The sequence below is a fragment of the Orcinus orca genome, chromosome 7 (genome assembly GCF_937001465.1).
Source record: "Orcinus orca chromosome 7, mOrcOrc1.1, whole genome shotgun sequence".
In the NCBI taxonomy this organism is placed as follows: Eukaryota; Metazoa; Chordata; class Mammalia; order Artiodactyla; family Delphinidae; genus Orcinus; species Orcinus orca.
This window is the reverse complement of record NC_064565.1, coordinates 5,350,780-5,374,426: the sequence shown is the minus strand read 5'-3', so window position 1 is coordinate 5,374,426 and position 23,647 is coordinate 5,350,780. Positions and strand designations below refer to the sequence as shown.

The 23,647-nt window shown below is 56.5% G+C and overlaps 1 protein-coding gene across 1 annotated transcript in view; it reads left to right on the top strand.

The window, feature by feature from the left end:
- GLI2 (GLI family zinc finger 2) overlaps positions 1 to 22,007 on the top strand; it is a 249,422-nt gene extending 227,415 nt beyond the window's left edge. Inside the window, exons 8-14 of the mRNA XM_033400220.2 lie at positions 1,193 to 1,315; positions 4,436 to 4,570; positions 8,730 to 8,879; positions 12,779 to 12,943; positions 14,225 to 14,503; positions 15,990 to 16,326; positions 17,774 to 22,007. Of these exons, the coding sequence (XP_033256111.1) occupies positions 1,193 to 1,315; positions 4,436 to 4,570; positions 8,730 to 8,879; positions 12,779 to 12,943; positions 14,225 to 14,503; positions 15,990 to 16,326; positions 17,774 to 20,202 (3,618 nt within the window). The 3' untranslated portion in view covers positions 20,203 to 22,007. The remainder of the gene's footprint in view (positions 1 to 1,192; positions 1,316 to 4,435; positions 4,571 to 8,729; positions 8,880 to 12,778; positions 12,944 to 14,224; positions 14,504 to 15,989; positions 16,327 to 17,773) is intronic.
- The last annotated feature ends 1,640 nt before the right edge of the window (positions 22,008 to 23,647 follow it).

Genomic DNA, 23,647 nt, shown 5'->3' with positions numbered 1-23,647 from the left:
GCTGGCACCGTACCTCTGGGCAGAGGCCACGTGATCAAACGGGCCTCAGGCTGGATCCCCAGTCAGGAGGCCAGGGCTGGGTCCTCACACTGCCCTCGCTCACCATGGGCCAGCACCCAGCCTCAGTTCTTTGGCTGACTGTCCAATAAGCATAACGACTAAATGGAGAAACCCTAGTATTCAGTCAGGCATCATACAGGGACCTCATACACAGCATGTAACATGGATGGCTGAAACAGGTAATTAATATTGTACGGCTTAGTTTGAGAGCATGAGTTTACCCAAGGCCATCTTATTCGACCTTCCCAACGGGCTTTTGACATGCCCAGGCCGGCTCACAAGCGCTGGGCATGCTCGGTGCCGTGAGCATTTGATGAATGAACAAAGTCCTGTTTTGCAGATGAGAAAATGCAGTTGGAGTCCTAGAGACAGTATCAGATAGTAGGAAGGGCGCAGGCCTCAGAATCAGATCGTGTTTTGAACCCTGACTTACCTGAAAGCTCTTTCAGCCTGAGCTCACACCCCTGCAGAGTGGGGCTGCCACCGGTATTGGGTCACTGAGCCTGGGTCCACCTGGATCCTGGTTAGCGCTCACGATGACCATCCTTGAGGTGAAGCAGCTGCCCAGGCCACCCAGCTGGCAGGGCAGAGGTGACCACGTGCTGGGGAGGAAAGACCAGAGGCCGTGCGGTCTAGGAGTGGCCCTCTTCTAGAAAGTTCTCCCCAGGGCTCCAGGCGGCCACCTAGCACCTCCCCCAGACGGTGGCTGTCGGCTTTTGTCACATCCCCTGACACCGCAACTCTAACCCGCTTGTCCTGAGGAACCAAGCTCTTCTGTCCCGCTCCCTGGACTGGCCGGCCCTGTTGTCCTCAGACCCAGAGCCGCCCCTGCCTGGGAGGGCTGAGAAGTTGAGGCCGCTGAGTCGGGCGCGGGGTCCCCAGCATTTCTCAAAGAGAGGGTCTCTGCTCCATCTCCATTGTGGGGGGGGGGGCTGCGTGGTAGGGAGGAGGGTGCTGGTGGGCCCGGCCCTGGGCTCCCCGGGCTGTGCCCCAGGCCAGAGGACCAAGCTGTGCAGTGACTCAGTTTCTGAAACTGCAAACACAAGTGTTGGCCTGGACGGCCTAGTGCGGAGGGTCCAGGGTAAAGCCCAAGCAGAACTTTGGGGTGCCCCCCTGTGTTCCCCTCTCCCAGAGCAAGCAGAGCAGCGAGTCAGCCGTCAGCAGCAGCGTCAACCCCCTCGTCATTCACAAGCGCAGCAAGGTCAAGACCGAGGCCGAGGGCCTGCGACCAGCCTCGCCTCTGACCCTGACGCAGGTAACCTGCTGGCCGTCCTGGCCGGGCTCGAACTGGGGCCGGACCTCATCTCCTGGGGCAGCTGCCTTGGGGCCGTGACCCTGTTGAGAGTGGGTAATGGACGGCAGCCTGCATGAATGAATGAATGAGTGAGTGAGTGAGTGGACCAGAGAGGGCAGGGCAGGCACGCCAGGAAGCTCAGGGAGGACCAGAACTGTGGCCCCAGCTCCCCGCACACACCTCACATGTGCTCATCAAATGCCTACCTGAGGGGGGGGGGGGAGGGAGGGAGGGCTGCAGCTGTCTGTCCCTGCAGCACAAGCCCCAGGCCAACTGAGTTGCTCACGGCCCCTGAATGGCTCAGGCCCCCTGCGTCTGCGCCCTCTCCCTGGAAATCTGAACCCCACCCTATTCCCTGAATAGTAGGACTCACATGTGCCCAGACACCACCACCACCACCACCACCCAGCTTCTAGGTCACTTTGTCTCCTGCACTGCACAGTAAGCTTTGGAGAGGTGGCACTTTGGGCACAGTGCCTGTTTTGGCTCTGCATCACCGGGTTTGCCTAGGGCCTGGTGCGCAGTGGCTGAGAGAGAATATTTTCTAAGGACTCAACGCACATTTGAGGCGGTGAGTGTTACAGTGCCTGGGAGGGGAGGGGGGACAGTTGCTGGCGGGAAGGCAAGGAACAGAGCATCCCGCAGCCCAGAATGAGCCTGTTGTGGGGCTGAGACCCTAGTGCATGTGTCTTTCTTTGGAGATCCTGCCACTTATTCCAACACCAAGCCAACAGGCACACAGCCCCAGCTCCAGGGGAGGGGACGGCATGCATGCTGACCTCTGGGGCAGGCCTCTCGTGGCAGCCTGGTCTCCACCCATTACTACGGAATCCACAGCTATGACACCACGGTTCTTCTGGCCCTCTGGTCCCCGTCTCCCCTACATCTGCCGGACCATCCTTTATCAAACCTGTAAACCATAGGGCGTGCTCCAGGCACTTAAGTTTTATGAAATATTGGGTTCTGTTATCGTCAGGCAAACAGAGAGGTTGGTGACAAATTCTTCTCCCCTCACTGACACCAGAGCATCTCTGCGTAATGCATGGTTTCCACGTGGCTGGCCATCATCAGGGGCTGTTGAAATTGATGAGGACGGTGAGTGTCCACGGGAGATAAACTCACTGGAGCCGTGGGGCCAGGGCTGCGGGGAGGCGCCCAGTGCCAGGGAGTCCCCCGCCCAGCCCCCTCAACCCGGGGGGCTGCACAGAGCCCACCCTCCTGCCCAGTTCCGCTCCTACCTCGTGTCATGGAAGGACAGACGTTTATCATGCGGAGGTTGTCACCGTGTCACTTAGTGTCCTGACTCTGACCTGACTCCTTGGCTCCCTGACTCATTTGCAAGGTGGACGGGCTTGCTTTCTCTTGGCAGCAAATGCAACAGAACGGATCCCTTCTCAGCTTCCGCCCTCAGGTTCCTGGGCTGGGGTGCTGCTTGGCTGGAGGCCCAGGCCCACCCCCTGCCCCTGCACTCTCCTCGGATCACGTCCATGTGGCAGCTTCTTCCTGTCTTCTCTGAAATAAGCAGGGCAGGCAGCTTGAGGAGTAATACGTCTATTTCCAGTTTTTCTGCAAGTGCAGAGGCATTAGGAGGCCCCAGCCCTCCCAGGGCTAGACGGCTAGAGATGCGGGAAAGAGGCATTCCTGCCCCTCCTTTTAATGTGGACCCAGTACTGCCCGGGGACTTACTGGACAACACGTCATTTTCCTTTTCCAGAACACGTGCATTAATTGTAAGGTGCTCTGGGAGACGACACTCAGAACCCACCCCCTGGAGAGCCCTCTGCAGCCCCAGTGGAAAGCCAGTCTGGGGTGCAAGTCTGCACCGGCCACGGGGGGTGGGTCACGAGGCCAGTTTCTGCTCCGAGAAATGGACTCAACTTCAGGAGGGAGGCTGAGATGGAGGCTGCAGCCTCCGCTTCATTGAGCCCCTGTAGCCTTTGGGAACTGCGGTGCCTGTCTCTGGGGAGAGGGTGTCTGTCTCCCCTTAGCCTGAGCTATAAATGCTTTCCCCAGAGGCTCTTCTGAAAGACAGACATTCCTGCCATTTTACAAATAGTTTTAGAAGTAAAGCAGGTCCCCCTAACGTCTGCCCCTTTGCCTGGCTTTGCTCTGAGCCCGACCCACAGGCTAGGGGATACTGGGGAGGCCTCAGCCTTCTCTGGAGGGCCTCGCCGGGCCTTCTTCCCAGCCTGGCCATCTATGCCTCTCCCCGTGTCCCCGCTCCTGATACCACTCAGCCTGTCCTGTGTGCCCGGCTTGGAAGCTGCCCCCGGCCAGCTCTGTTGGCATCAGCTGGGATGGGGGGCCTTGTGGGGTTGACCCTCAGTCTGTTGCTGGTTCGGGAAGAAAAGCCTTTGTCCTCTTTGAAAGGAATTTCGGGTGCCTGTGATCAATGGAAGGCCCATCTCAGGGGCCTTTCCTTTACCTTGAAACGGGCATACATGGGCCCCATCGTGGCTGGGAGACATGAGCCCAGATGTGGGCGGCCACAAACTCACTGTGTCCTGGAGGGAGCCGGTCGGCATCTGCTGGAATGTCAGGGTGCCCAGCTGTCATACCAGAATACAAACACCCGCATTTTAGGGCTGTCACAGGGAAGCCCGATGCTGGGAAAGTATGTGAGTGCCATGTGTGCCCTTGGGAGGAGGGGACAGTAGAGGGTGAGGCCAGGCCAATGCGTGTGGAGTTTCCTCTTGCCTCCAGACAGGAGCTGACCCCGCACACACTCTAAATACAAATGCCCGCCGCCCCCCTGAGCCTGTGGGGCCTGCCCCAGCTCTCCCCAGGGAAACCCCACCAGATAAGCAAAAGTCACTGCCCTCCTGTCTCCTGTTCTCCTTGCCATGGCCGTTGACCCAGGACTGATGGGACTGCGTGTTGAGGGCCAGCCAGCATGTGTGCATGCTTGTGTGTTCATGCGTGTGATGTGCATGTGAGCACGGGCGTGGCCCCGCCTAGACCAGCCCACGGGTCCTCAGCACAGCCTTCACGGGGCTGATAGTGACCTTTCCTTGGGGCCAGGTGGCTGAATGTGGCTCATGTGTGTGTGCTCTGCACCCCCCCCCCGCCCCCCCACCCCAGGAGCAGCTGGCTGACCTCAAGGAGGACCTAGACCGGGATGACTGTAAACAAGAGGCTGAGGTGGTCATCTACGAGACCAGCTGCCGCTGGGAGGGCTGCACCAAGGAGTACGACACCCAGGAGCAGCTGGTGCATGTAAGCCCCCGAGCGGCCCAGCCCAGGCCCCGACTAGAGAGAAGGGGCCCCGGAGATGCCTGGGCCACCTCCTGCGCGGGTGGAAGGCGTGATTACTTACGGAGGCCGTGCTTGTTTCTAAAAGGGGACTTATAAATACGTATGTAGTACAAGAGATTAACAAAAATAATGGAAAATTAGAAGGAAAGAAACAATAAAATGAAGCCCAAAGTAAAGGTAGTATTAAAAACCAAGTGCTCAGGGCTTCCCTGGTGGTGCAGTGGTTGAGAGTCCGCCTGCCAATGCAGGGGACGCAGGTTCGTGCCCCGGTCTGGGAGGATCCCACATGCCGTGGAGCGGCTGGGCCCGTGAGCCATGGCCACTGAGCCTGTGCGTCCGGAGCCTATGCTCCGCAATGGGAGAGGCCACAGCAGTGAGAGGCCCGCATACTGCAAAAAAAAAAAAAAAACCAAGTGCTCTGAGCTTGGTCTTCTTTTATTTTTATTTTTTTTCTGGAGCTTCCTGGCAGCCAATGCAAAGAAGGAAATAAGATTAGGTAAGCCAGCCAGCATCCACAAGATAACAACAAACCTGACCCTGAAACCTGAAAGAAGTTTCTCCCATGGAGGGAGGAGTTGGTCATTTCCTCTTGGAGACCATGCACAGATACCCAGTGTACGTGGGTGCAGCTGGGTGTTTATACCCATACAGGGAGGGGACTGCTGTATGATGCCTGGGTACTGACGGATCAGGAGATCAGAGAAGGCCGTGGGAGCTGGGTGTGCCCTTCAGGGTCTGCCTGTAAACTTTCTACAACAGCAGCCACTGTGGGCTCACTCATGCAGTGCAAACAGCAGGAACAGGAGCTCAAGGTAGGAGGTGCCTGGCTTCCAACCTGGCTCCACCACAGCTAGCCAAGTGGTTCTGAACAAGTGACTGAACCTCTGTGAGCCTCGGGTTTTTTCTCCTGTAAATAGAGGTGAAGCCCACTCTACAGAGGGGTGAAGGTTGACCATGATACCAGCATAAGCACTTAGCAGAGAGCAACCCTCCATACACGGGCATTCCCTCCTGGCTTCTCCTCCCTGTTCCCCAGGCCGGCCCCGAGTGGTTCCCTCTTCTCCGTCCAGAAAAGAACTTAAAGTCAAGAATAAACCTCCCCCAACCCCAACACACACTCCTTGGCGAGTGAGTGTCTATAAAGATGAATCTACACCAAGCTGGAAGCTCAAATGCTGGGTAGATCCCCACTCGGCAACTCTCTTACATTTTAACCAATTTAATTGTAAAACTGAGTTAGCTACCTGACATTTTTTTAATATTTTAAAAATTATGTAAATATTATATAAACATGTTCTCTTTATAATCAAATTGAGCACTATGGAAGTATATAAAATGTAGAGTAAAAATCCCTCTACCCTCTCCTTTCTCACCACCAAAGACAAGCATTGTCCAGAGTTGAGCGTGAATCCTCCAGATGGCTTCTGTTCACACACGCACACGCACGCGCACACACACACACACACACACGCTGGTCACACCCAGGAGCCATCCCACAAGAGCCACGTCCTCCCTAGCTCTGTGAAATCAACATTTAAGACACCACCCACTCCCCCTGCTTCCTTTTCTTGTGGGCTTGCTCTCAAAGACTGTAGGTTTCTTTGGTGTTGAGGTTTTTCTCCCCCAATTTTCACCCAGGGGACTGGAATTTCTCAGCAAACCCATTGCTGCTGACGTCAAGCCTGTAAAGCATGGTCTTATCTCATCCTCCTGGGACTCAAACATAATTTTTCAACCAAGTGCTCTGAGCTAGAGTTCACATACATATCTTTTTTTTTTTTTGGAGCTTCCTGGCCGCCAATGCAAAGAGGGAAATAAGATTAGTTCAGCCAGCCAGCGCCTGCAAGATATTAACACCTCTTTGGGTTAAACAAGTCTTGAGGTGGAGTAGGGGCCACTGGAGCTGTGAGCTTTGGGACAAATCAGATAGATGAAAGGGGGATAAAAGAAGATCTGGAGCCGGAGGGGTTGCAGGCAGAGAGGTGGAGGGGAGGATGTAAAAGATGCCCAGGAAGGAGTGGTCAGCCCTAAAGAGTGGGGAGGGGATTCCTCAAGTAAAGGCAGGGGCTCCAGACGTGGGAAGAAGGGCTCCAGCTGCAGGCTTCTGCCTGGGTCCTGGGGCTGTGGGTGACTGCACCTGGCCCTGAAAGGAGCAGGTTCCTGTGTTGGGGTGTGGGGAGCAGGCTGGTCTGCTCAGCTCCGTCTCTCTCTCTGCTCCCTGGGAAGATGGATGGCCTGGGCACGCATGCGAACTGGAGCCCCTAGTCAATTATTAACAATTTGTTGCTAAGCAAACCAATAAGCAAAAAATGAAAGGTATTGTCAGGAAGCATTTTTATCATTTGAAAGGCTTTCAAAATGGAAAGTGAGGCTAATATAGTAAGATTTCCCTGGAAGTTCAAAGCTCCATAGATTTTGCTTGCTCTGATGTCGGCATTTGGATGCATGATGGTCCAGCCTGTCACCCAGGGCGCGAGGGCCCAGCGGTTTTCTGTCCTGCGGGGAGAAGATGCTGCTGGACCCCAGATGCTCAGCTCCGGCACAGCCTTGTAGGTTGCAAAGGTCTACAGAAGCGCCGTGCAATAGACACCACCAGCCCCAGTGCCAGCCCCACAGGTAGTCTTACATTAGCTAGGGGCACGTTTAAGCAGAGTGAAAGGAAACAGGTAAAATTAATTGGATTCATGTATCAATATTTTGTTTAACCCAAAATACCTAATATTATCCTTTCTGCATGCAGTCAATATATCACAAAATTATTGAGATATTTTACATCCTTTTTTCATTCTCAGTCTTTGAAACAGGTGTGTGGTTTATACTTACAGCCCATCCTGGTCGGGAGCAACCACCTTTCAGGGGTGCAACAGCCACAAGCGGAGAATGGCCACCAAATGGGACAGTGTGGGTCCAGATATGGTGGCAGAGATGCCACCATTCCCACTCCCCAGTTAAACAGACAACCTGAAAGATTAAGGACATAAAGGTCCTGAGGCCCCACCCACGTATCAACACATCCCAAAGCTCAGAAGTAGTAAGAGCCCTGCTCCAGTGAGGACTGCAGCCTTCAGTTAAATCATGAAAGCAAGTAACAAAACCAAATGTCCTACTCAGGGCGGCTTGCTTTGCTACCTGTGACAGAAAACCTCCGTGGCCTGTTGCTGCCCATCACAGGGAGAAACTGCCCCCGGGGGGCACACAGGTGATGGGCCCAGGGCAGACGCCAGAAGGTGTGGGTGCAGGGGCTGAGAGAAAGAGAAAAATTCTCCCCATGCTCCTGACCCAGGGCAGTGCTGGCTGGGGTGGGTCTGAGGCCCACTCGTCCAGGGAAGGCTTTCTGGCCATGCACTTCCCAGCTGCGCCCGGGATGCCCCCCCGCTCCGAGCACCGAGGGCCCCCCCCACCACTGCAGGATCAGCTGGATGTCTTGGGCTGTCCCGCCTTGCCTTCCTGGGCCGTTTTGTCCCCCGGGCAGCATCACACACTGCCCAGGGCACACGGTCAGGGTCAGACTCTAGCTCCCTCCTGGGCAGGCTACTTTCACAACCTGGGCTTTTGTGAAAAGGGGACAAAGCTGTCATCTCATGGGTCACTGTCAAAAAGAGAGACGAGGATGCATTTATGTTTCTGTTACGATAAGAATGTTAGGGACCTCCCTGGCGGTCCGGTGGTTAGGGCTCGGTGCTCTCACTGCCGGGGCCAGGCTTCAACCCTTGGTCGGGGAGCTAAGATCCCACAAGCCTCGTGGCCTAAAAGAGAAACAAAACTATTATTTAAAAATTTCTGGAGCCATAGGGACAAGCTTGGGAGAGGCTGCTCGTGCCCCCACTGTGTGCATGTCTGCCCCACCGCAGCTAATGAGTGCCTACTGTTTGCAGCCTGGAAGTATCATCATAACCATCAGTTCTCCATAGACCAGAGCCTAGAGCCCAGACTGGTGTCTTTGACCATCATGGAGGGTCACTTTGATGACTAAGTGGAAGATGCAGCCCAGATAACTCACGAGGAGGCGTGGCCGGCACCTGGATGCTGGCCCATGCGGCGGCTGGTCTGCATAGACCAGGTGGGGTCTGGAGGGGTGGGTGGACGGGCTCACCCTTCCCCGTGGGCTTCTTCCCGGCAGCACATCAACAACGAGCACATCCACGGGGAGAAGAAGGAGTTCGTGTGTCGCTGGCAGGCCTGCACGCGGGAGCAGAAGCCCTTCAAGGCGCAGTACATGCTGGTGGTGCACATGCGCAGACACACAGGCGAGAAGCCCCACAAGTGCACGGTGAGTGGCCGCGGGCCGGCCCATCGGCCAGCTGATGGGGCTGGTGGGGGCAAACCTGGTGAACAGCGTTGGGACAGGCCTTGCCAACAGGGTGTCCTTTCTGCCCCCGCCCAGTCTTGGGTCCTGGGGGCCCTTCTGTCTGTCTGCTGCCCCAGATCTTCGCTTACTCTCCCTGTGGGGCAGTGTGTGCATCTCGGTACCTGCGGGGGGTGGGGGGCGTGCTGGTGTCTCTGTGGTTGTGTCTGTGTTACTAGGAGCCCCACGGCGCAGCTGTGCCCTCACCCGACTGGGTGACCCTGGGCAGGGGGCCAGCTTGGTGGCTCGCTGCAACCTGTCCTCTGCACAGAAAAGAGTTTCACTGGAGAGTCACAGATTGAGCGATGACGGGTTAAAAGTCACTTTGGTTGAGTTTTTTTTAAAAGTGGGAACGCAGTGATAAGATCTTTTAGACAGTCTCCCTTATGGAGTCAACAGGATTTGTGACGCTATTGGGTTGGCCAAAAAGTTCGGGGAAAACCCAAACGAACTTTTTGGCCAGCCCAATATTTGGTGAGACCTTTATTTTAATTTAATTGTATTTATTTTTGTATACAGCAGGTTCCTATTAGTTATCCATTTTATATATATTAGTGTATACATGTCAATCCCAATCTCCCAGTTCATCACAGCACCACCCCTCCCCCGCCACTTTCCCCCCTTGGTATCCATACGTTTGTTGTCTACATTTGTGTCCCTATTTCTGCGCTGCAAACCGGTTCGTCTGTGCCATTTCTCTAGGTTCCACATATATGCGTTAATATAGGTGAGACCCTTTTTTAACACACAGGAATTGCTCCCTCTTTCAAAGAGCGGTGGCCCTGTGATGCACTCCTGTGGCTGTGACAGAGGCCTCTGGGAACTGCTCTTTATGAATTACCGTATTTCATAGATTCTGAGACACACACTTCATTCTCATTTTAATGACTCTGAAATCAGTCTGTCTTAAAATCAGTGGTGTCCAGGATTCAATGAAATACACTACCTTTGTTGGCAAGGTTTTGGTTTTTTTTAATTGAGATAGAATTCACATACCATAAAGTTCACCCTTTTTAAAAAAATGTACAATTCAGTGATTTTGAGCGAATTCACAAACTTGTGCAGCCTTCACCACTAGCTAATTTCAGGACATTTTCAACACCTCCCCAAAAGAAACCCCATACCCATCAGCAGTCACCCCCGTGCCCCCCTCCCCTGCATCCCCTGACCACCACTAATTTGCTTTCTGTCTCTATCAACATGCTTATTCTGGGCAGTTCATAAAAATGGAATCATACAATGTGTAGCCTCTGTGTCTTTTCCTTCACTTAGCATGTTTTCAAGGTTCCTCCGTGTAGTATCATGTATGAGTATTTCATTTCTTTTTGTGGCTAAATAATACTCCACTGTGGACAGATCACAGTTTTTTATGCATTAATCAGTTGGTGGCTATTTGCATTGTTTTCACTTTTTGGCTATTAACACTGCTATGAACATTCACGTTCAAGTTTTTGTGTGGTTATGTTTTCAGTTTCTTACGTATATACCTAAGAGTGGGTCATAGAATCATAGAGTGGGTCATTGCTGGGTCATAGAGTAACTCTATGTTGAACTTTTTGAGGACCTGCCAGACTCTTTTCCAAACAGGTGACAGTATTTTACATTCCCACCAGCCATGGGTGAGGGTTCTGATTTCTCCACATCCACACCAAAACTTGTAGTTACCTGCCTTTCAGTTACCTAGTCATCCTAGTGTGTGTGAAGTTGCATCTCATTGTGGTTTTGATTTGCATTTCCCTAATGACAGATGATTTTGAGCATCTTTTCGTGTGCTTATTGGCCATTTGTATATCTTCTTTGGAGAAATGTCTACTCCAATATTTTGCCCACTTTTAAATTGAGTTATTTGTCTTTCTGTTGTTGAATTGTAGTAATTTTACTAGAGCCTGATTTGCAAATAGTTTCTCACGTTCTGTAGGTTTTCTTTTGATTTTCTTCATGGTTTCCTTTGAAGCATAAAAGTTTTAAATTTTCTCAAAGTCCAATGTTTTCTTTGCTTGTGCTTTTGGTGACGTATCTAAGAAACCACTGCCTAATCCAAGGTCACAAAGATTTATCCCTATATTTTCTTCTGTGAGTTTTATAGTTAATAAGTATAGTTTTATTTATATAAATATATACATGTATACATTTAGTAAGGTAGTTCTTCCATTTAGGTCCTTAATCCATTTTGAGTTAATTTTTGTAGAGGGTGTGAGATAAGGGTCCAAATTCGTTCTTTCTCATGTTGTTACACAGTTGTCCCAACCCCATTTGTTGAAGAGACTATATTTTCCCCATTGAATGGTCTCGACACCCTTGTTGAAACCCAGTTGACCCTAAATGTATGAGTTTATTGCTTAACTCTCAGTTCTCTTCTGTTGATCGATACATCTGTCCTTATGCCAGTACCACACAATGTCTTTTTTTTTTAATTGATGTACAGTTGATTTACAATAGTGTTAATTTCTGCTGTACAGCAAAGTGACTCAGTTATACACATATATACATTCTTTTTTATGTTCTTTTCTATGATGGTTTATCCTAGGAGATTGGATATAGTTCCCTGTGCTATACAGTAGCTTGATTACCATAATTTTGTTGTAAGTTTTGAAATTGGCAAGTGTCAGTCTTCCAAATTTGTCCTCCTTTTGCAAGATTGTTCTGGCTCTTCTGCATCTTTTGCAGCAAGTTATTTTCTTAACACCCCGAGTGGTAGCAAACCATAGCCCTCTGATATGAGCTGTGAACTGCAGAAACGAATAAAAGGCATTGGAGCCAAGTGTGCCCAGTCAAACTGGTCAGGAGTAAAGGGGAGGATGTGAAGAATGAGACAGTTCCTGTTGGGGTTTACGTGTTATTCTGGGGGCAATTTTCACAGCTACACTGGATGCAGTTGCGGTGTGTTTGGAATAGGTGCCCCCTGCAGTGATCCTTCCTCCCTCCCTCCCTTCCTGCCCCTGTCTCTGGCTCCCTCTTTTCTTCCTTTCCTAAAATGTTTACTGAGCGCTGCACATGTTTCTCTTCGTCAGGCGCTAAGTCCTAGGAACACAGAAATGAACAAGACCCAGAAAGTACCTGCTCTCCGGGAGCTTGTATCCTAGTGGGAAGGCCAGATAACAAAATGATTAAGATAATTATAAACTGTGTTAGGGAGTATAAAGGGAAAAGGGTGGTATTATAATTAAGAAAATCAGAGAACTGCTCTCGGAGGAGATGACCTCAAAGATTGAGAGGGAGTGGGCCAAGCCAATGCCGGGGTGGGTGAGGGTGGGAAGGAGGTTCCAGCCAGAGGGGACAGTGTGCGCAAAGGCCACTCGCCCGGGAAGAGCTCAGCGGGGTCGGGGAGCAGAAGGGACCGAGGGCGAGGATGGCCAGCTCCCTCAGGGACGCAGAGGACCCTGGATTTTATTCTCAGCACATTCAATGCACAGAACAGTTCTAATCAGGGAGTGGAGTTGGGAAACAGTTGACGAGAACATTTACAGAGTTTGTAATCATATGGGAAGAGTCTTTACAATGTGCTGTTGATTTTAACGAGCAGAATAAGTAACTGAACGCTTGAGATGTTCCCGATTTGGGTTTGAAAAACGTGCGGGGATGAACTGCAGAGTCCCCAGAATGAGACTTGCCTGGGTGTCGGCTGTCCCTGGGCCGTGGACGGTGTCATTTTCCTGTCCCTTCCACGTTTTTGCGACGTGTCATTTATATAATCAGGAAGGAAGGTAATGCTGTCGCTGAGATCCGTGCGCCTGGCTGCACGTGCGGGGCAGAGCGGGCCCCCGGGTCAGGCTCCCTGCGGTGGATATGGGGCGCCCTCACTGACTGAACCCGCCTCTTCCCAGTTTGAGGGCTGCTCGAAGGCCTACTCCCGCCTGGAGAACCTGAAGACGCACCTGCGCTCCCACACAGGGGAGAAGCCGTACGTGTGTGAGCATGAGGGCTGCAACAAAGCCTTCTCAAATGCCTCGGACCGCGCCAAGCACCAGAACCGCACCCATTCCAACGAGGTACCCGGCCCCAGGGAGGCGGGCAGCGGGCACGTGCGTGAATGCATCACCCTCATCCCACGGCTTCTAGGCACCCGTAGGCCATTCGGTGGCCAGGTGCCACTTCCCTCCGCCCCCTGGTGTGGGGACTCAGCATGCAGCGGCAGCCCTGTCCCCCCCACCACAGGCTGGCAGCGCGGATGACACGCTCCAGCCGCTCGTGCCGCCCGGGCCTGCGGAGCTGTCGGTCCCTCCCCGCGTGGAGCACAGAGGAGCCTCTGTCTCTCCAGGTAGCCAGAACCCCAGGCAGGGCTGAGTGAGCCCAGGGAGGAAAGTCGGGCGGGAGCTCATGGTGGCTCTGTACCCGCCTTCCGGTCCCCGCCCAGCCATTCAACTGCTATCACTCAGGTAGACTCAGGAAAGGATGTTTCTAAACGTTTTGATACATTTTGGACCCCGAAGGGACTTGCTCCAGTGCTGGTAGGAAGTTCGAGGACTTCCCAAAGGTATCTGAACCCCTCAGAGTGTCTAAAGACAAGAGCTAGCCTTGGATAGGGGTGTGTGTGGGTATGTGTGTTTGCAAGCATGTATGTGCATGTGTGTGGATGTGGATGTATGTATTATGTGTGTGGGTGTGTGAATATGTATTTGTAAGTATATGTACACGTATGGGTGTTTACATACGTGTGTGTGTGAGTTTACGTGGATGTGTGTGCTTGTGTGTGTACCTGTGTGCGCGTATGCATGTAGACAGAGTATATGTGGATGTCACTTGTGTGTGTGTATGAGCTCAGGACCGAGGTTCAGAAACCCTGGGTTTTCATCCCACTCCTGGGTGACTTGGGGGCAGTGTCTTTGCCTCTCTGAACCTGTCTTTCCTCGTGAGACAGAGCAGGTGTTCGTGCTGTGTCACAGACGTATAACGAGGTAATACACTCTCTACTGATACCAAAATGCCCAGCGCCTCAATCGCTATGCGGATCACACCAGGCACTGTGTGTCCCCTCCCTCTACAGGCTCTGATCCATGTCCCTGGTCCGTGGTGGGGGCCCCCTTAACCACAGGCTTACCTGCAGGAAAAGGTGGCAGGCGAAGCCGGCGGGGCGGGGCTCCTGCGGGGCGGGACTCCTGTGGGCGGGACTCCTGCGGGGCGGGGCTGACGTGGCTCCATCCATGGGCCCAGCGCCTTCCGACAGTGCCGCCAGCTCTGCTCTGCCGAAGGACGCGGCTCCGGGAGGACGGACGGTGCTCCCACGCGGAGTCTGCCTTCCTATCCCATCCGTAACGCCTCTTCTCTTCCAGAAACCCTACATCTGCAAGATCCCAGGTTGCACCAAGAGGTACACAGACCCCAGCTCCCTCCGGAAGCACGTGAAAACAGTCCACGGCCCAGATGCTCACGTCACCAAGAAGCAGCGCAACGACGTGCACCTCCGCACCCCCTTGCTCAGGGAGAACGGGGACAGCGAGGCCGGCGCCGAGCCTGTCCGGGGCTCCGAGGAGAGCGCCGAGGCCAGCAGCACCAGCCAGGCCGTGGAGGACTGCCTGCACGTCAAAGCCATCAAGACCGAGCGCTCCGGGGTAAGCAGGGCTGCGCAGCAGAGGCCTGGTCCATACCCCGCCCCCAGGAGGCCGTGCCCAGCGGCACCAGGGGCGCAAGGATGTCCCTCCTCTCTCCAGCTCAGCTGGCCCCCATCACCACCTTGGGCCCCCATGGAACCTGTTTCGTGCCAGGTCCCATCCTGCTGGGCAGGCCGTGGGTGACGGGGATGCCTCCCCCGACGCGGTCAGTTTGCAGGGGGTGGGGCGGTACCCGGTGTCTGCCTTTCCAACCAGTACCCGCCGCCGCCGCAGCTGCCCCCGCCCCTCTGTCCTGTCTCTGCGTCCTTGCCCCTCTGGCCTGCACCCCTTTTGTTCTAACCACCTGTTCTTTGTCTCCACCTCTTTCTCCTGACTGTACCTCCCCTAAGGATAGACGGTACTGAGGTGAGCGGAGCAGCGGGGTGGGCTCTGGGCGCGCTGGCGTGAGTGAGGGGGGCTGGGGCGCTTGTCCAGGCTCCTTACGGCCGGGAAGGCAGGTTCGGGTACGTAGACCGCAGGCACCGCAGCTCGAGGCTGGCAGCAGGGGGTCAAGCTTGCAGGCACAGGAGGAAGCGGTGGGGTCCAAGCCCAAGTGAGGGTCAGGGCAGGGTGGAGGTGTGAATCTGGACTGCGGAGCAGGGCGGGCCTGACCTACAGAAGGCCTTGAGTGCCGAGGTGAGGGGTGTGGGCCGTGCTGTGTGCAGCTCCCCTGGAAAGGTCTGGAATTTGGGAGCCTTCAGGTTAGAAATGAACCAAGGATGCTGCATCCCAGGTGAGCCTCATTTGGGCTCAGATCCCAGGTCACGGTGGAGGGAGCCCAGTTTCTGTGGGGTTCCACCCCGTACACGTGTGCCACCAGCTCTCGCCTCAATTCACCCTGTTGCAGAGGGAGGGCTGGTTTGGGGTGGCCACTCAGGTCAAGGGTGAGGGCTGTGTCCAGCAGCTGCACCCTCCGCGGTCAACCCTTCCCTTTCTAGCAACCCACCTCCGGCCTGCTGGGCAGACGGCAGGTAGCAGGCCTTCACTGTTTCTTACTTCATCGAGTGGCCCACCCCCATCGCTGTTGTTGGGGTGCTTGAGTCTCCTCCTTCCTGTCAATTTCACGCGGCTGCGGCAGCCTCTGTAGGGCTCAGCTTCATAGGGTCCACATACTGAAAGCTCTGCAGGCAGAGAGCTCGGCCCAGACGTTGGCTGGGAAAGCTTAGGAGCATAGCAGGGGGCTAGGGCAGGTGGGTGGTGGGTGCCTGGCGATTACCCGCTGCCTTCTACTCGCCGGGTGGTCTCCATCCATCCACCGACTCTCTCCAGGAGTCAGGTCGGGTCCCGCTTACAGCTGGGGAAGTCGAGGTTCAGAGCAGTGGTGCTTTGAAAGCTCCTCCGTACAGCAGCGTCCTGCCCCCGGGTGTGCAAGGGTGCAGCGTGGGTGGCGGGGCCGGTGGGTGCTCGCACCCTCTGAGTCTGTGCCTTCTCACCACGCTCCCCACAGCTGTGTCAGTCCAGCCCCGGGGCCCAGTCTTCCTGCAGCAGCGAGCCCTCTCCTCTGGGCAGTGCCCCCAACAATGACAGCGGTGTGGAGATGCCGGGGACAGGGCCCGGGAGCCTGGCAGACCTGACGGCTCTGGAGGACCCACCGCCGGGGGCCGACGCCTCCGCCCTGGCCACCCCCTCTGCCGGTGGCCTGCAGCTGCGCAAACACATGACCACCGTGCACCGGTTCGAGCAGCTCAAGAGGGAGAAGCTCAAGTCGCTCAAGGATTCCTGCTCATGGGCCGGGCCGGCTCCACACACCCGGAACTCCAAGCTGCCCCCCCTGCCGGCAAGTGGTGAGTGGAGGCCCCGGGCGTGCAGGTGGGGTGGGAGGGAGCCCAGGGCAGCACGATGAGGTTCATACCCACCACGCACCATGTGCCCTGGAGAAGATGGATCTTAAAAGCCCATTGCACAGGTCAGGGAATTGAGGCTCAGAGAGGTGAAAGTGCTTTGCTCAGATCGGTGGCAGAGCTGAGGCTCAGCCCAGGCCTGAGTGGCTCCGAAGCCCATGCTCCTCCGGCTACACCATGCTGCATCCCCATAAGCCCCAAGGCAGGCAGGCCCAGCTCAGCCCTTGCTCTCCTCGTGAGCCATGCACTTGCCTACCAGGCACCTGCCGCGCACACCACGGCAAAGGGCTCGGCAGGACAGGGACACGTTCCAGGTCCCTGTGGTTAGAAGGCCAAGTTACGAGATGCCGAATAAGCAAGGAGCGCCGAGGACAGAGCTCAGTGTAGCTCGAGAGAAAGCAGGGCAGCTGGGGAGGCGCAGGGAGGGCGTCACGGAGGGGGCAGCCCTGTGCTCAGCCTCGGGAAGCGTTGGCCAGACTTTGAGGTGGAAGATGTCTTCACCAGGCATTTCTTGAGTGCCACTGTGCCAGGCTGCGTGCCGGGCGCCAGACACCTTGGGGCACTGAGCCTCCACACTGCCCTCCAGGGCCCAGTGTGCACCGTGGCACTGAGTTATTAAGAGGAGACCCTGAGAGGCACCACCCTGCTCCTCCTTGAAGGGGGGATTCGTTGCCCCAGCTGTCGAGGGAACTGCCGGCAGATGGCCTTCAACTCCCCACCTCCTGCAGAGATTGCCTGGGGTGCTGACAGCTGCCTCACCCAAGGTCACCCTTCCCGGCATGGCCCACGTCCAGGGATAGATCTCTGCAGGGCTGTAGAGGCTGCTCAAGGCCCAGAGCTGCCTGTGAGATGAGCCGCGGCTGGCGGTGGGCCTGCGTTGCAGCTGTCTTCTCCCTAACCACTCTGCTGCCTCTCCACACCACCCCGCCGTGGCTGTGGGTCTCAGGACAGTCCCCCTAAACAGCCTGCTGGGTAAACTCAGTCCCAGGGGAGCCCACATGGCAGCGCCCATCCGTGGATGGTGGGGATGCAGGGAGGCTGTGGCCAGGGCCCTCCTGGGCTCTTGGGGATAACCCAGTGCTACGGAGAGTCACATCCCATCCACAGCTGGAGAAACTGAGGATGGGACCTAATGAGAACGCAGGGCCAGCCGGGCAGTGCTGGATTGGGATCGGTCCTCCTAACTTCCACTAGCTGCCCTGGCTATGAGTGCCACCGTTTGCTAACTGTCCCTTCTTTTCTTCCTCTTGAGAAATCATTGGCTGGGTTCCTTTTGGGTGCCAGGTCCCGTTCCAGGGCTCTGGGCCCGGCAGCCTCAGCGCGGCCCAAGCAGGCAGTGTACCGCCCATTGTCCCCAGTCCCCGGCGCTGAACCCTCTCCTCTCCCGCAGGCTCCGTGCTGGAAAACTTCAGAGGCGGCGGCGGGCCAGCGGGGCTGCTGCCCAACCCGCGGCTGTCCGATCTGTCCGCCGGCGAGGTGACCGTGCTGAGCCACCTGCAGGAGCGCCGCGACAGCTCCACCAGCACGGTCAGCTCGGCCTACACCGTGAGCCGCCGCTCCTCGGGCATCTCCCCCTACTTCTCCAGCCGCCGCTCCAGCGAGGCCTCGCCCCTGGGCGCCGGCCGCGCACACCCCGCCAGCTCCGCCGACTCCTATGACCCCATCTCCACCGACGCGTCGCGGCGCTCCAGCGAGGCCAGCCAGTATGGCGGCAGCGGTGGTGGCGGCCCGGGGCTGCTCCAGCTCACACCCGCCCAGCAGTACAGCCTGCGGGCCAAGTACGCGGCAGCCACGGGCGGGCCGCCCCCCACCCCGTTGCCCGGCCTGGAGCACGCTAGCCTGCGGACCCGGCTGGCGCTCCTGGATGCACCCGAGCGCATGCTGCCCGCTGCCTGCCCGCACCCGATCGGGCCTCGGCGGGGCAGCGATGGGCCGCACTACGGGCCAGTGGGGCCGGCGCCCTCCTTCCCCCATGAGGCGCCGGGTGGTGGGGCGCGGAGGGCCAGCGATCCTGGGAGGCGACCCGACGCCCTGGCGCCCCCGCGGGTGCAGCGCTTCCACAGCGCCCACGACGTGACCCCGGCAGCTCTGCCGCTGCCCTGCGCCCAGGGCCGAGGCCTCCGTCTGCAGAGCCACGCGAGCGCCGACGGCGGCCTGGCCCGAGGCCCCTACTCGCCCCGGCCGCCCAGTATTAGCGAGAACGCAGTGATGGAGGCCTTGGCGGTGGGGGCGGACGGCGTGGGCCCCGAGGTCAGCCTCGGGCTGCCAGAGGACGACCTTGTACTGCCCGACGACGTGGTGCAGTACATCAAGGCGCATGCCGGTGGCACCCTGGAGGAGAGCACCCCAAAGGTGTACCCCCCGGAGAGCACCTGCTTCTCCGAGAATCCCAAACTGCCCAGCCCCGGGCTGCACGGCCGGCACACGATAGCGGCCGCAGACTCCAACGTGGGCCCCTCTGCCCCTGTGCTGGGAGGCTGCCCACTGGGTTACGTGGCCCCCTCCAGCCTGAACAAAAACAGCATGCCTGTGCAGTGGAACGAGGTGAGCTCCGGCACCGTGGACGCCCTGGCCAGCCAGGGGAAGCCTCTGCCCTTCCCACAGGGCCACCTGGCAGTGGTGCCACAGAAGCCAGCCTTCAGCCAGTACCCAGGCTACAGTCAGCAGGGCCTGCAGCTGAGCCCCGGGGTCCTGGACAGCTCGCAGCCACACCTGCAGCCCTGCGGTGGAGCGCCCTCCGCGCCCAGGGTAAACTACATGCAGCAGCTGCGGCAGCCAGGGGCGGGTGGCCAGTGTTCCAACATGGCGGCTGCTGTGAGCGCCCACCCTGGCTACGGCCAAACCCATCCCCAGCTGAGCCCCCTGGGTGGGGCCCCGCACCAGTTCCCCCGGTCCTGCAGCAACATGGCGGCCAAGCCAGGCCACCTGGGGCTCCCCCAGCAGATGGAAGTTGTCCCTGACCCCGCCATGATGGGCAGCAGCCACAGGGAACTTGACATCCCCAGTTCCAGCCTGGCTAGGATGCCACCACCTCACCTAGCCCAGAGCTACCCACAGCAGAGCCATCACCTGGCCACAGCCATGAGCCAGGAGGGCTACTGCCAAGGCCCCAGCCTTGTGCCTTCCCACCAGCCTGGCTTCGTGGGGCCTCAGCAGGGCCCGACAGGGGCGGCCGGATCGAGCTTCGGCCTAGTGCAACCCCGGCCACCCGCAGAGCCCGGCCCTGCTGGCCGCCGCCGTGGGGTGCGTGCGGGGCAGCAGCTGGCCTATGCCAGGGCCTCTGGCCACGCCATGGCTGCCCTGTCAGCCGACCAGGAGATGGCAGAGTCTGTGCCCAAGGGGACGATGGGCGGCGTGTTGGCCCTGACTCCCCAGGCACCCCCCCAGGATGCGGGCGGGGCCCAGGACCGCAGCACGCTTTACTATTACGGCCAGATCCACATGTACGAGCAGAACGGAGGCCTGGAGAACCAGGCCAGCTGCCAGGCCATGCGGCCCCAGCCTCCGCAGCCCCAGGCCTTGCCCTCGCCAGGGCTCAACCAGGTGTCCAGCACTGTGGACTCCCAGCTACTCGAGGCCCCCCAGATTGATTTTGATGCCATCATGGATGACGGCGATCACTCCAGCTTGCTCTCGGGGGCCCTGAGCCCCAGTCTCCTCCACGGCTTTTCCCAGAGCTCCTCCCGCCTCACCACCCCACGCAACTCCCTGACTCTGCCCTCCATCCCTGCGGGCATCAGCAACATGGCGGTTGGGGACATGAGCTCCATGCTCACCAGCCTGGCCGAGGAGAGCAAGTTCCTCAACATGATGACCTAAGGCCCCGGCGCCTGGCGCTGTGCGGACCCCGAGGGACCAGCGCTTCCCAGAGCGCGGGCCTTTCGTCCGTTTCATCTTTTTCCCCCAAAAGTATTAAATAGGTCTGAGGGAGTTTGGCCAGTGGCTGGTTCAGACCACAGAGGCTTTAAGGGCAGGTTTACGTGCGTCCTGTCTGGTCTTCTTTTAGATTATCTGTCGGAACTCTGAAAAAAGCCTCAACAGAAAAGGCAAGGCAGGAATGCAAAACTCGTTTACACAGCGCTTCGCAGCCTTTGGTGTTTATAGGACCACTCTGTTCTGGCTTTGTCACCTCTGTCATCTGGCTAATGAGGGATTACGTTGGCCCAGGGCTTTCCAAGCACACGTGGAAAGAGGAGAGAGGAACCACATTTGGATTTGAATCTGAAAGCCATACTAGGTATTCTAAACCAGGAAGATAAGTTTCTTGTTCCAGTACCTGCAAAGTAAAGGAATTCATGCCCACCGGAATTCTTCTATGAAGCTTAATTCTTGAGGCCTCTAACATCCCTTGCCAGGGAGTGGAAAAAAAATCTTACCTGGATGATTTGGAAGCACATCCTGATTCCAGGTTTGGTAGAGCAGGCATGTCTACCCCGCAAAGCTAAGTTTACAGCTGGCCGACTGTCCAGGTGTGTGTGGATGAATGAAGTATGGAAGTATCACCCGAAAAAAGGAAAGAAAACAGTGTAATACTCAGGGCAAGCCCAGAAGCTACCCTGGCCTCTCCAGACCATGTTTACAGTGTTCATGCGTGTAGAATGTAGCCCTTCCTGAAAAGAACACATTTCTAAATACCTCGGGGCTGCCGGAGCTGCTGTGGGTGAGCTGAAGGTGAGCCAAGGTGAGCCAAGGTGTGATGGCCAAGGTGAGCTGAAGCGTGGCCTGGGACCTGGGTAGTGAGCGCACCAGGGGCCCAGCTTCAGGCTGCCCTGGAGGTCTCCCAGTAGGACGAGGAAGTCGCGTGTTTACCCGAGCCTGTTTCTCCAATGCACTATGCACCCACTTGACCATGGATAAACCCCAGGGCTTGACAGCAACCTCCGCCCAAGTTCCTCCAGGCCATGCTGTCCGCTCGCCAGCAGCCCAGTGACCAACCCCCTAGCTACCGCATGCAGTCGCGGTGTCTTCTGGATTCCCTTCCCGCCGCCCTCCTGTTCATTTCATAGAGAACGATGATATGCATGGTGTTCTCAGTGGGCGTGGGAGGGTGAAGGGGTTGATTCTTGGGACTCTGAGGGACCATCACTGAATTCTCCTATTCAGTGTTGGCCAAGCCCCACCTGGAAATGGAATTTGCAACTGGCGTCAGAAGACATTGTTCCCGAATATACAGTAGGGTAAATAGGTGCATCCTCCCTGCCACACACATGTACAAACACCGCACACCTTTCCCATGTTGAATTCGTGGCAACCTTGCCAAATCCACCTGCACCACTATGAACCTGGAACCGATTATGACCCTGACTTCAACCAGGACAGGGCCGAAACCTCACCTGGGACTCTACATCCCAGAACAGCAAATGCTTTGTCAGCGTCCAAAGACAAGGCCAACTTCAAACGACAGCCCTGGGACACCTCCAAGGCTCTGGGCTCTGTGTGGTGCACGGTCTTTCCCCGCGCTAGGATTTCACTAGCTGTTCCCAGCTTGTATATTGTCTGTACAGAAAACAGCATCCCTGAAAATACTGTAGGTGAGTCATCCGGTCAGATTTATATGTCCAAAACATTTTTAGCTTTTTCTACATGCGATGAATTGAGATGACATACTCAACTTGTAAATAAGTCCTTTTGTACATTAAAAAAGTAATTTTTTCATAATTTATTTGGTCTATCTGCTTCTTCCTTGACAGTAGTTAATGAAAACCTGGGCCATAAATTCGGTGCATTTGAACGGAAACGAGGCTGTATTTTTTTCTCAGCAGTGTCAAAATTGACTATCCCGCCTTGGCCAGGAAATGTTTAAAGCTGGGACTTTCACTGCCTATTTGTTTGTTGTCTGGGGCGGGGGGGCCGGGGTTTGACGTGGTACAGGGGTTGTCTGGCTGCTCTTTCAGCCCGCTGGACGGAACGTCTGTGTTGGTTTGCTGACATGAGGTGCAGCTGTGGTCCCAAGCCCCCCCTTGGACGAGCAGTCGGAAGAGCATGGTTGAGTCTTGGGGAGTGGGAAGAGGAAAACAGGCGGCCCCCTGTGCTCTCCCTGTGCTCTGGTGCAAAAGCAGAGTTAGAGGGAGCAGGTGTAACACCCAGATACCCAGCAACCAGCCTGGGGCGAAGGGGCCAGTGGGGAGCAGCCAGGTGCAGGAGTCCGAGCCCTGGGGGGGCGGCCCTGGCAGGTGCACAGGGGACCCGGGTCTGGAGAGCCAGCAGGCTGCCATCAACAGCGTTTGGGCTACTGCTCTGAGCCTCAGGGGGACTGGGGAGGGGGGCCGTAAGGCCTGGGATGAATTCTGGAGCTGGGAGGGGAGGGCGCAGGACCGGGTTGCCAGGGGTAGAAGGCACCTTCTGTAGGGCCAGGGATGCTGTGCCTCTGCGCTCCCGGCCCGGGCCCCTTAGCGTGCTTCCCTCCAGGAGAGAAACCTTGGCACCCAGCTCGGAGAGTCAGGAAGCCAAAACCGCATGCGGCGCGTTCAGCTCAGCTATTTTTGTGGATGTCATGGATGCACGGAAGAAGCCTTCTCTGATAGTAAGTGTAGGACACACACACACACACACACACCCCCGCCGAGGGAAATAGAATTCAAAGGTTTCCTTTCTGGGAGCGTCCCAGAGTCTTCACCGTGCATTAGGGGAAGCTTCTCACGTCTGTGGCGACATTTTCCTGGTGGAAAGACTACAGCCGACTCCCAGCCCTGGGGAGCCCCTCTCTTTGAGGGGGGGACTTACTTAGCTGATTGCATGCTCCAGAGGAGGAACTGAGCATACCTGGCTGGGCCCTTTCCTCTGCTTCTCTCAAAGCCCATCCTCAGGCTTCGCATCTCCCCTGCTTCTTAACATGCTAAAAGTCCCCGGAAGCAGCTCTGCCCTGCTTTGGGGACGGGGGAGGCCAGGATGTTCAATGCTGCCTGAGACCGGATGGGCCACAGTATTAAGAAGCCCATAGAAGCCACTCAACTCAGCCACGCGCTCTGTCACGTAACCACAGCCACGGTCATGCTGCTTAAGAATACTCACGCAGCCTCAGCACCAGGTCACAGCATCTGTTTGGCTGATGAATCTGGGTCCGCTGGGATTTGACTGATCCCGGTTGGGCTGGGCTGGGCAGCTCAGCTGGGAGCAGCTCATCCAGCCGGCTTGGCGGGGGCAGCTTGGCCGTGCTCTACATGACCCTCATCTTCCTCCCTGGTCAGGAGGCCGGCCTGGGCATTGCCTTCTCGGGGAATGGCAGGAGCATGAGAAAGCAAGCAGAGAAGGTTCTGCCTCTGCT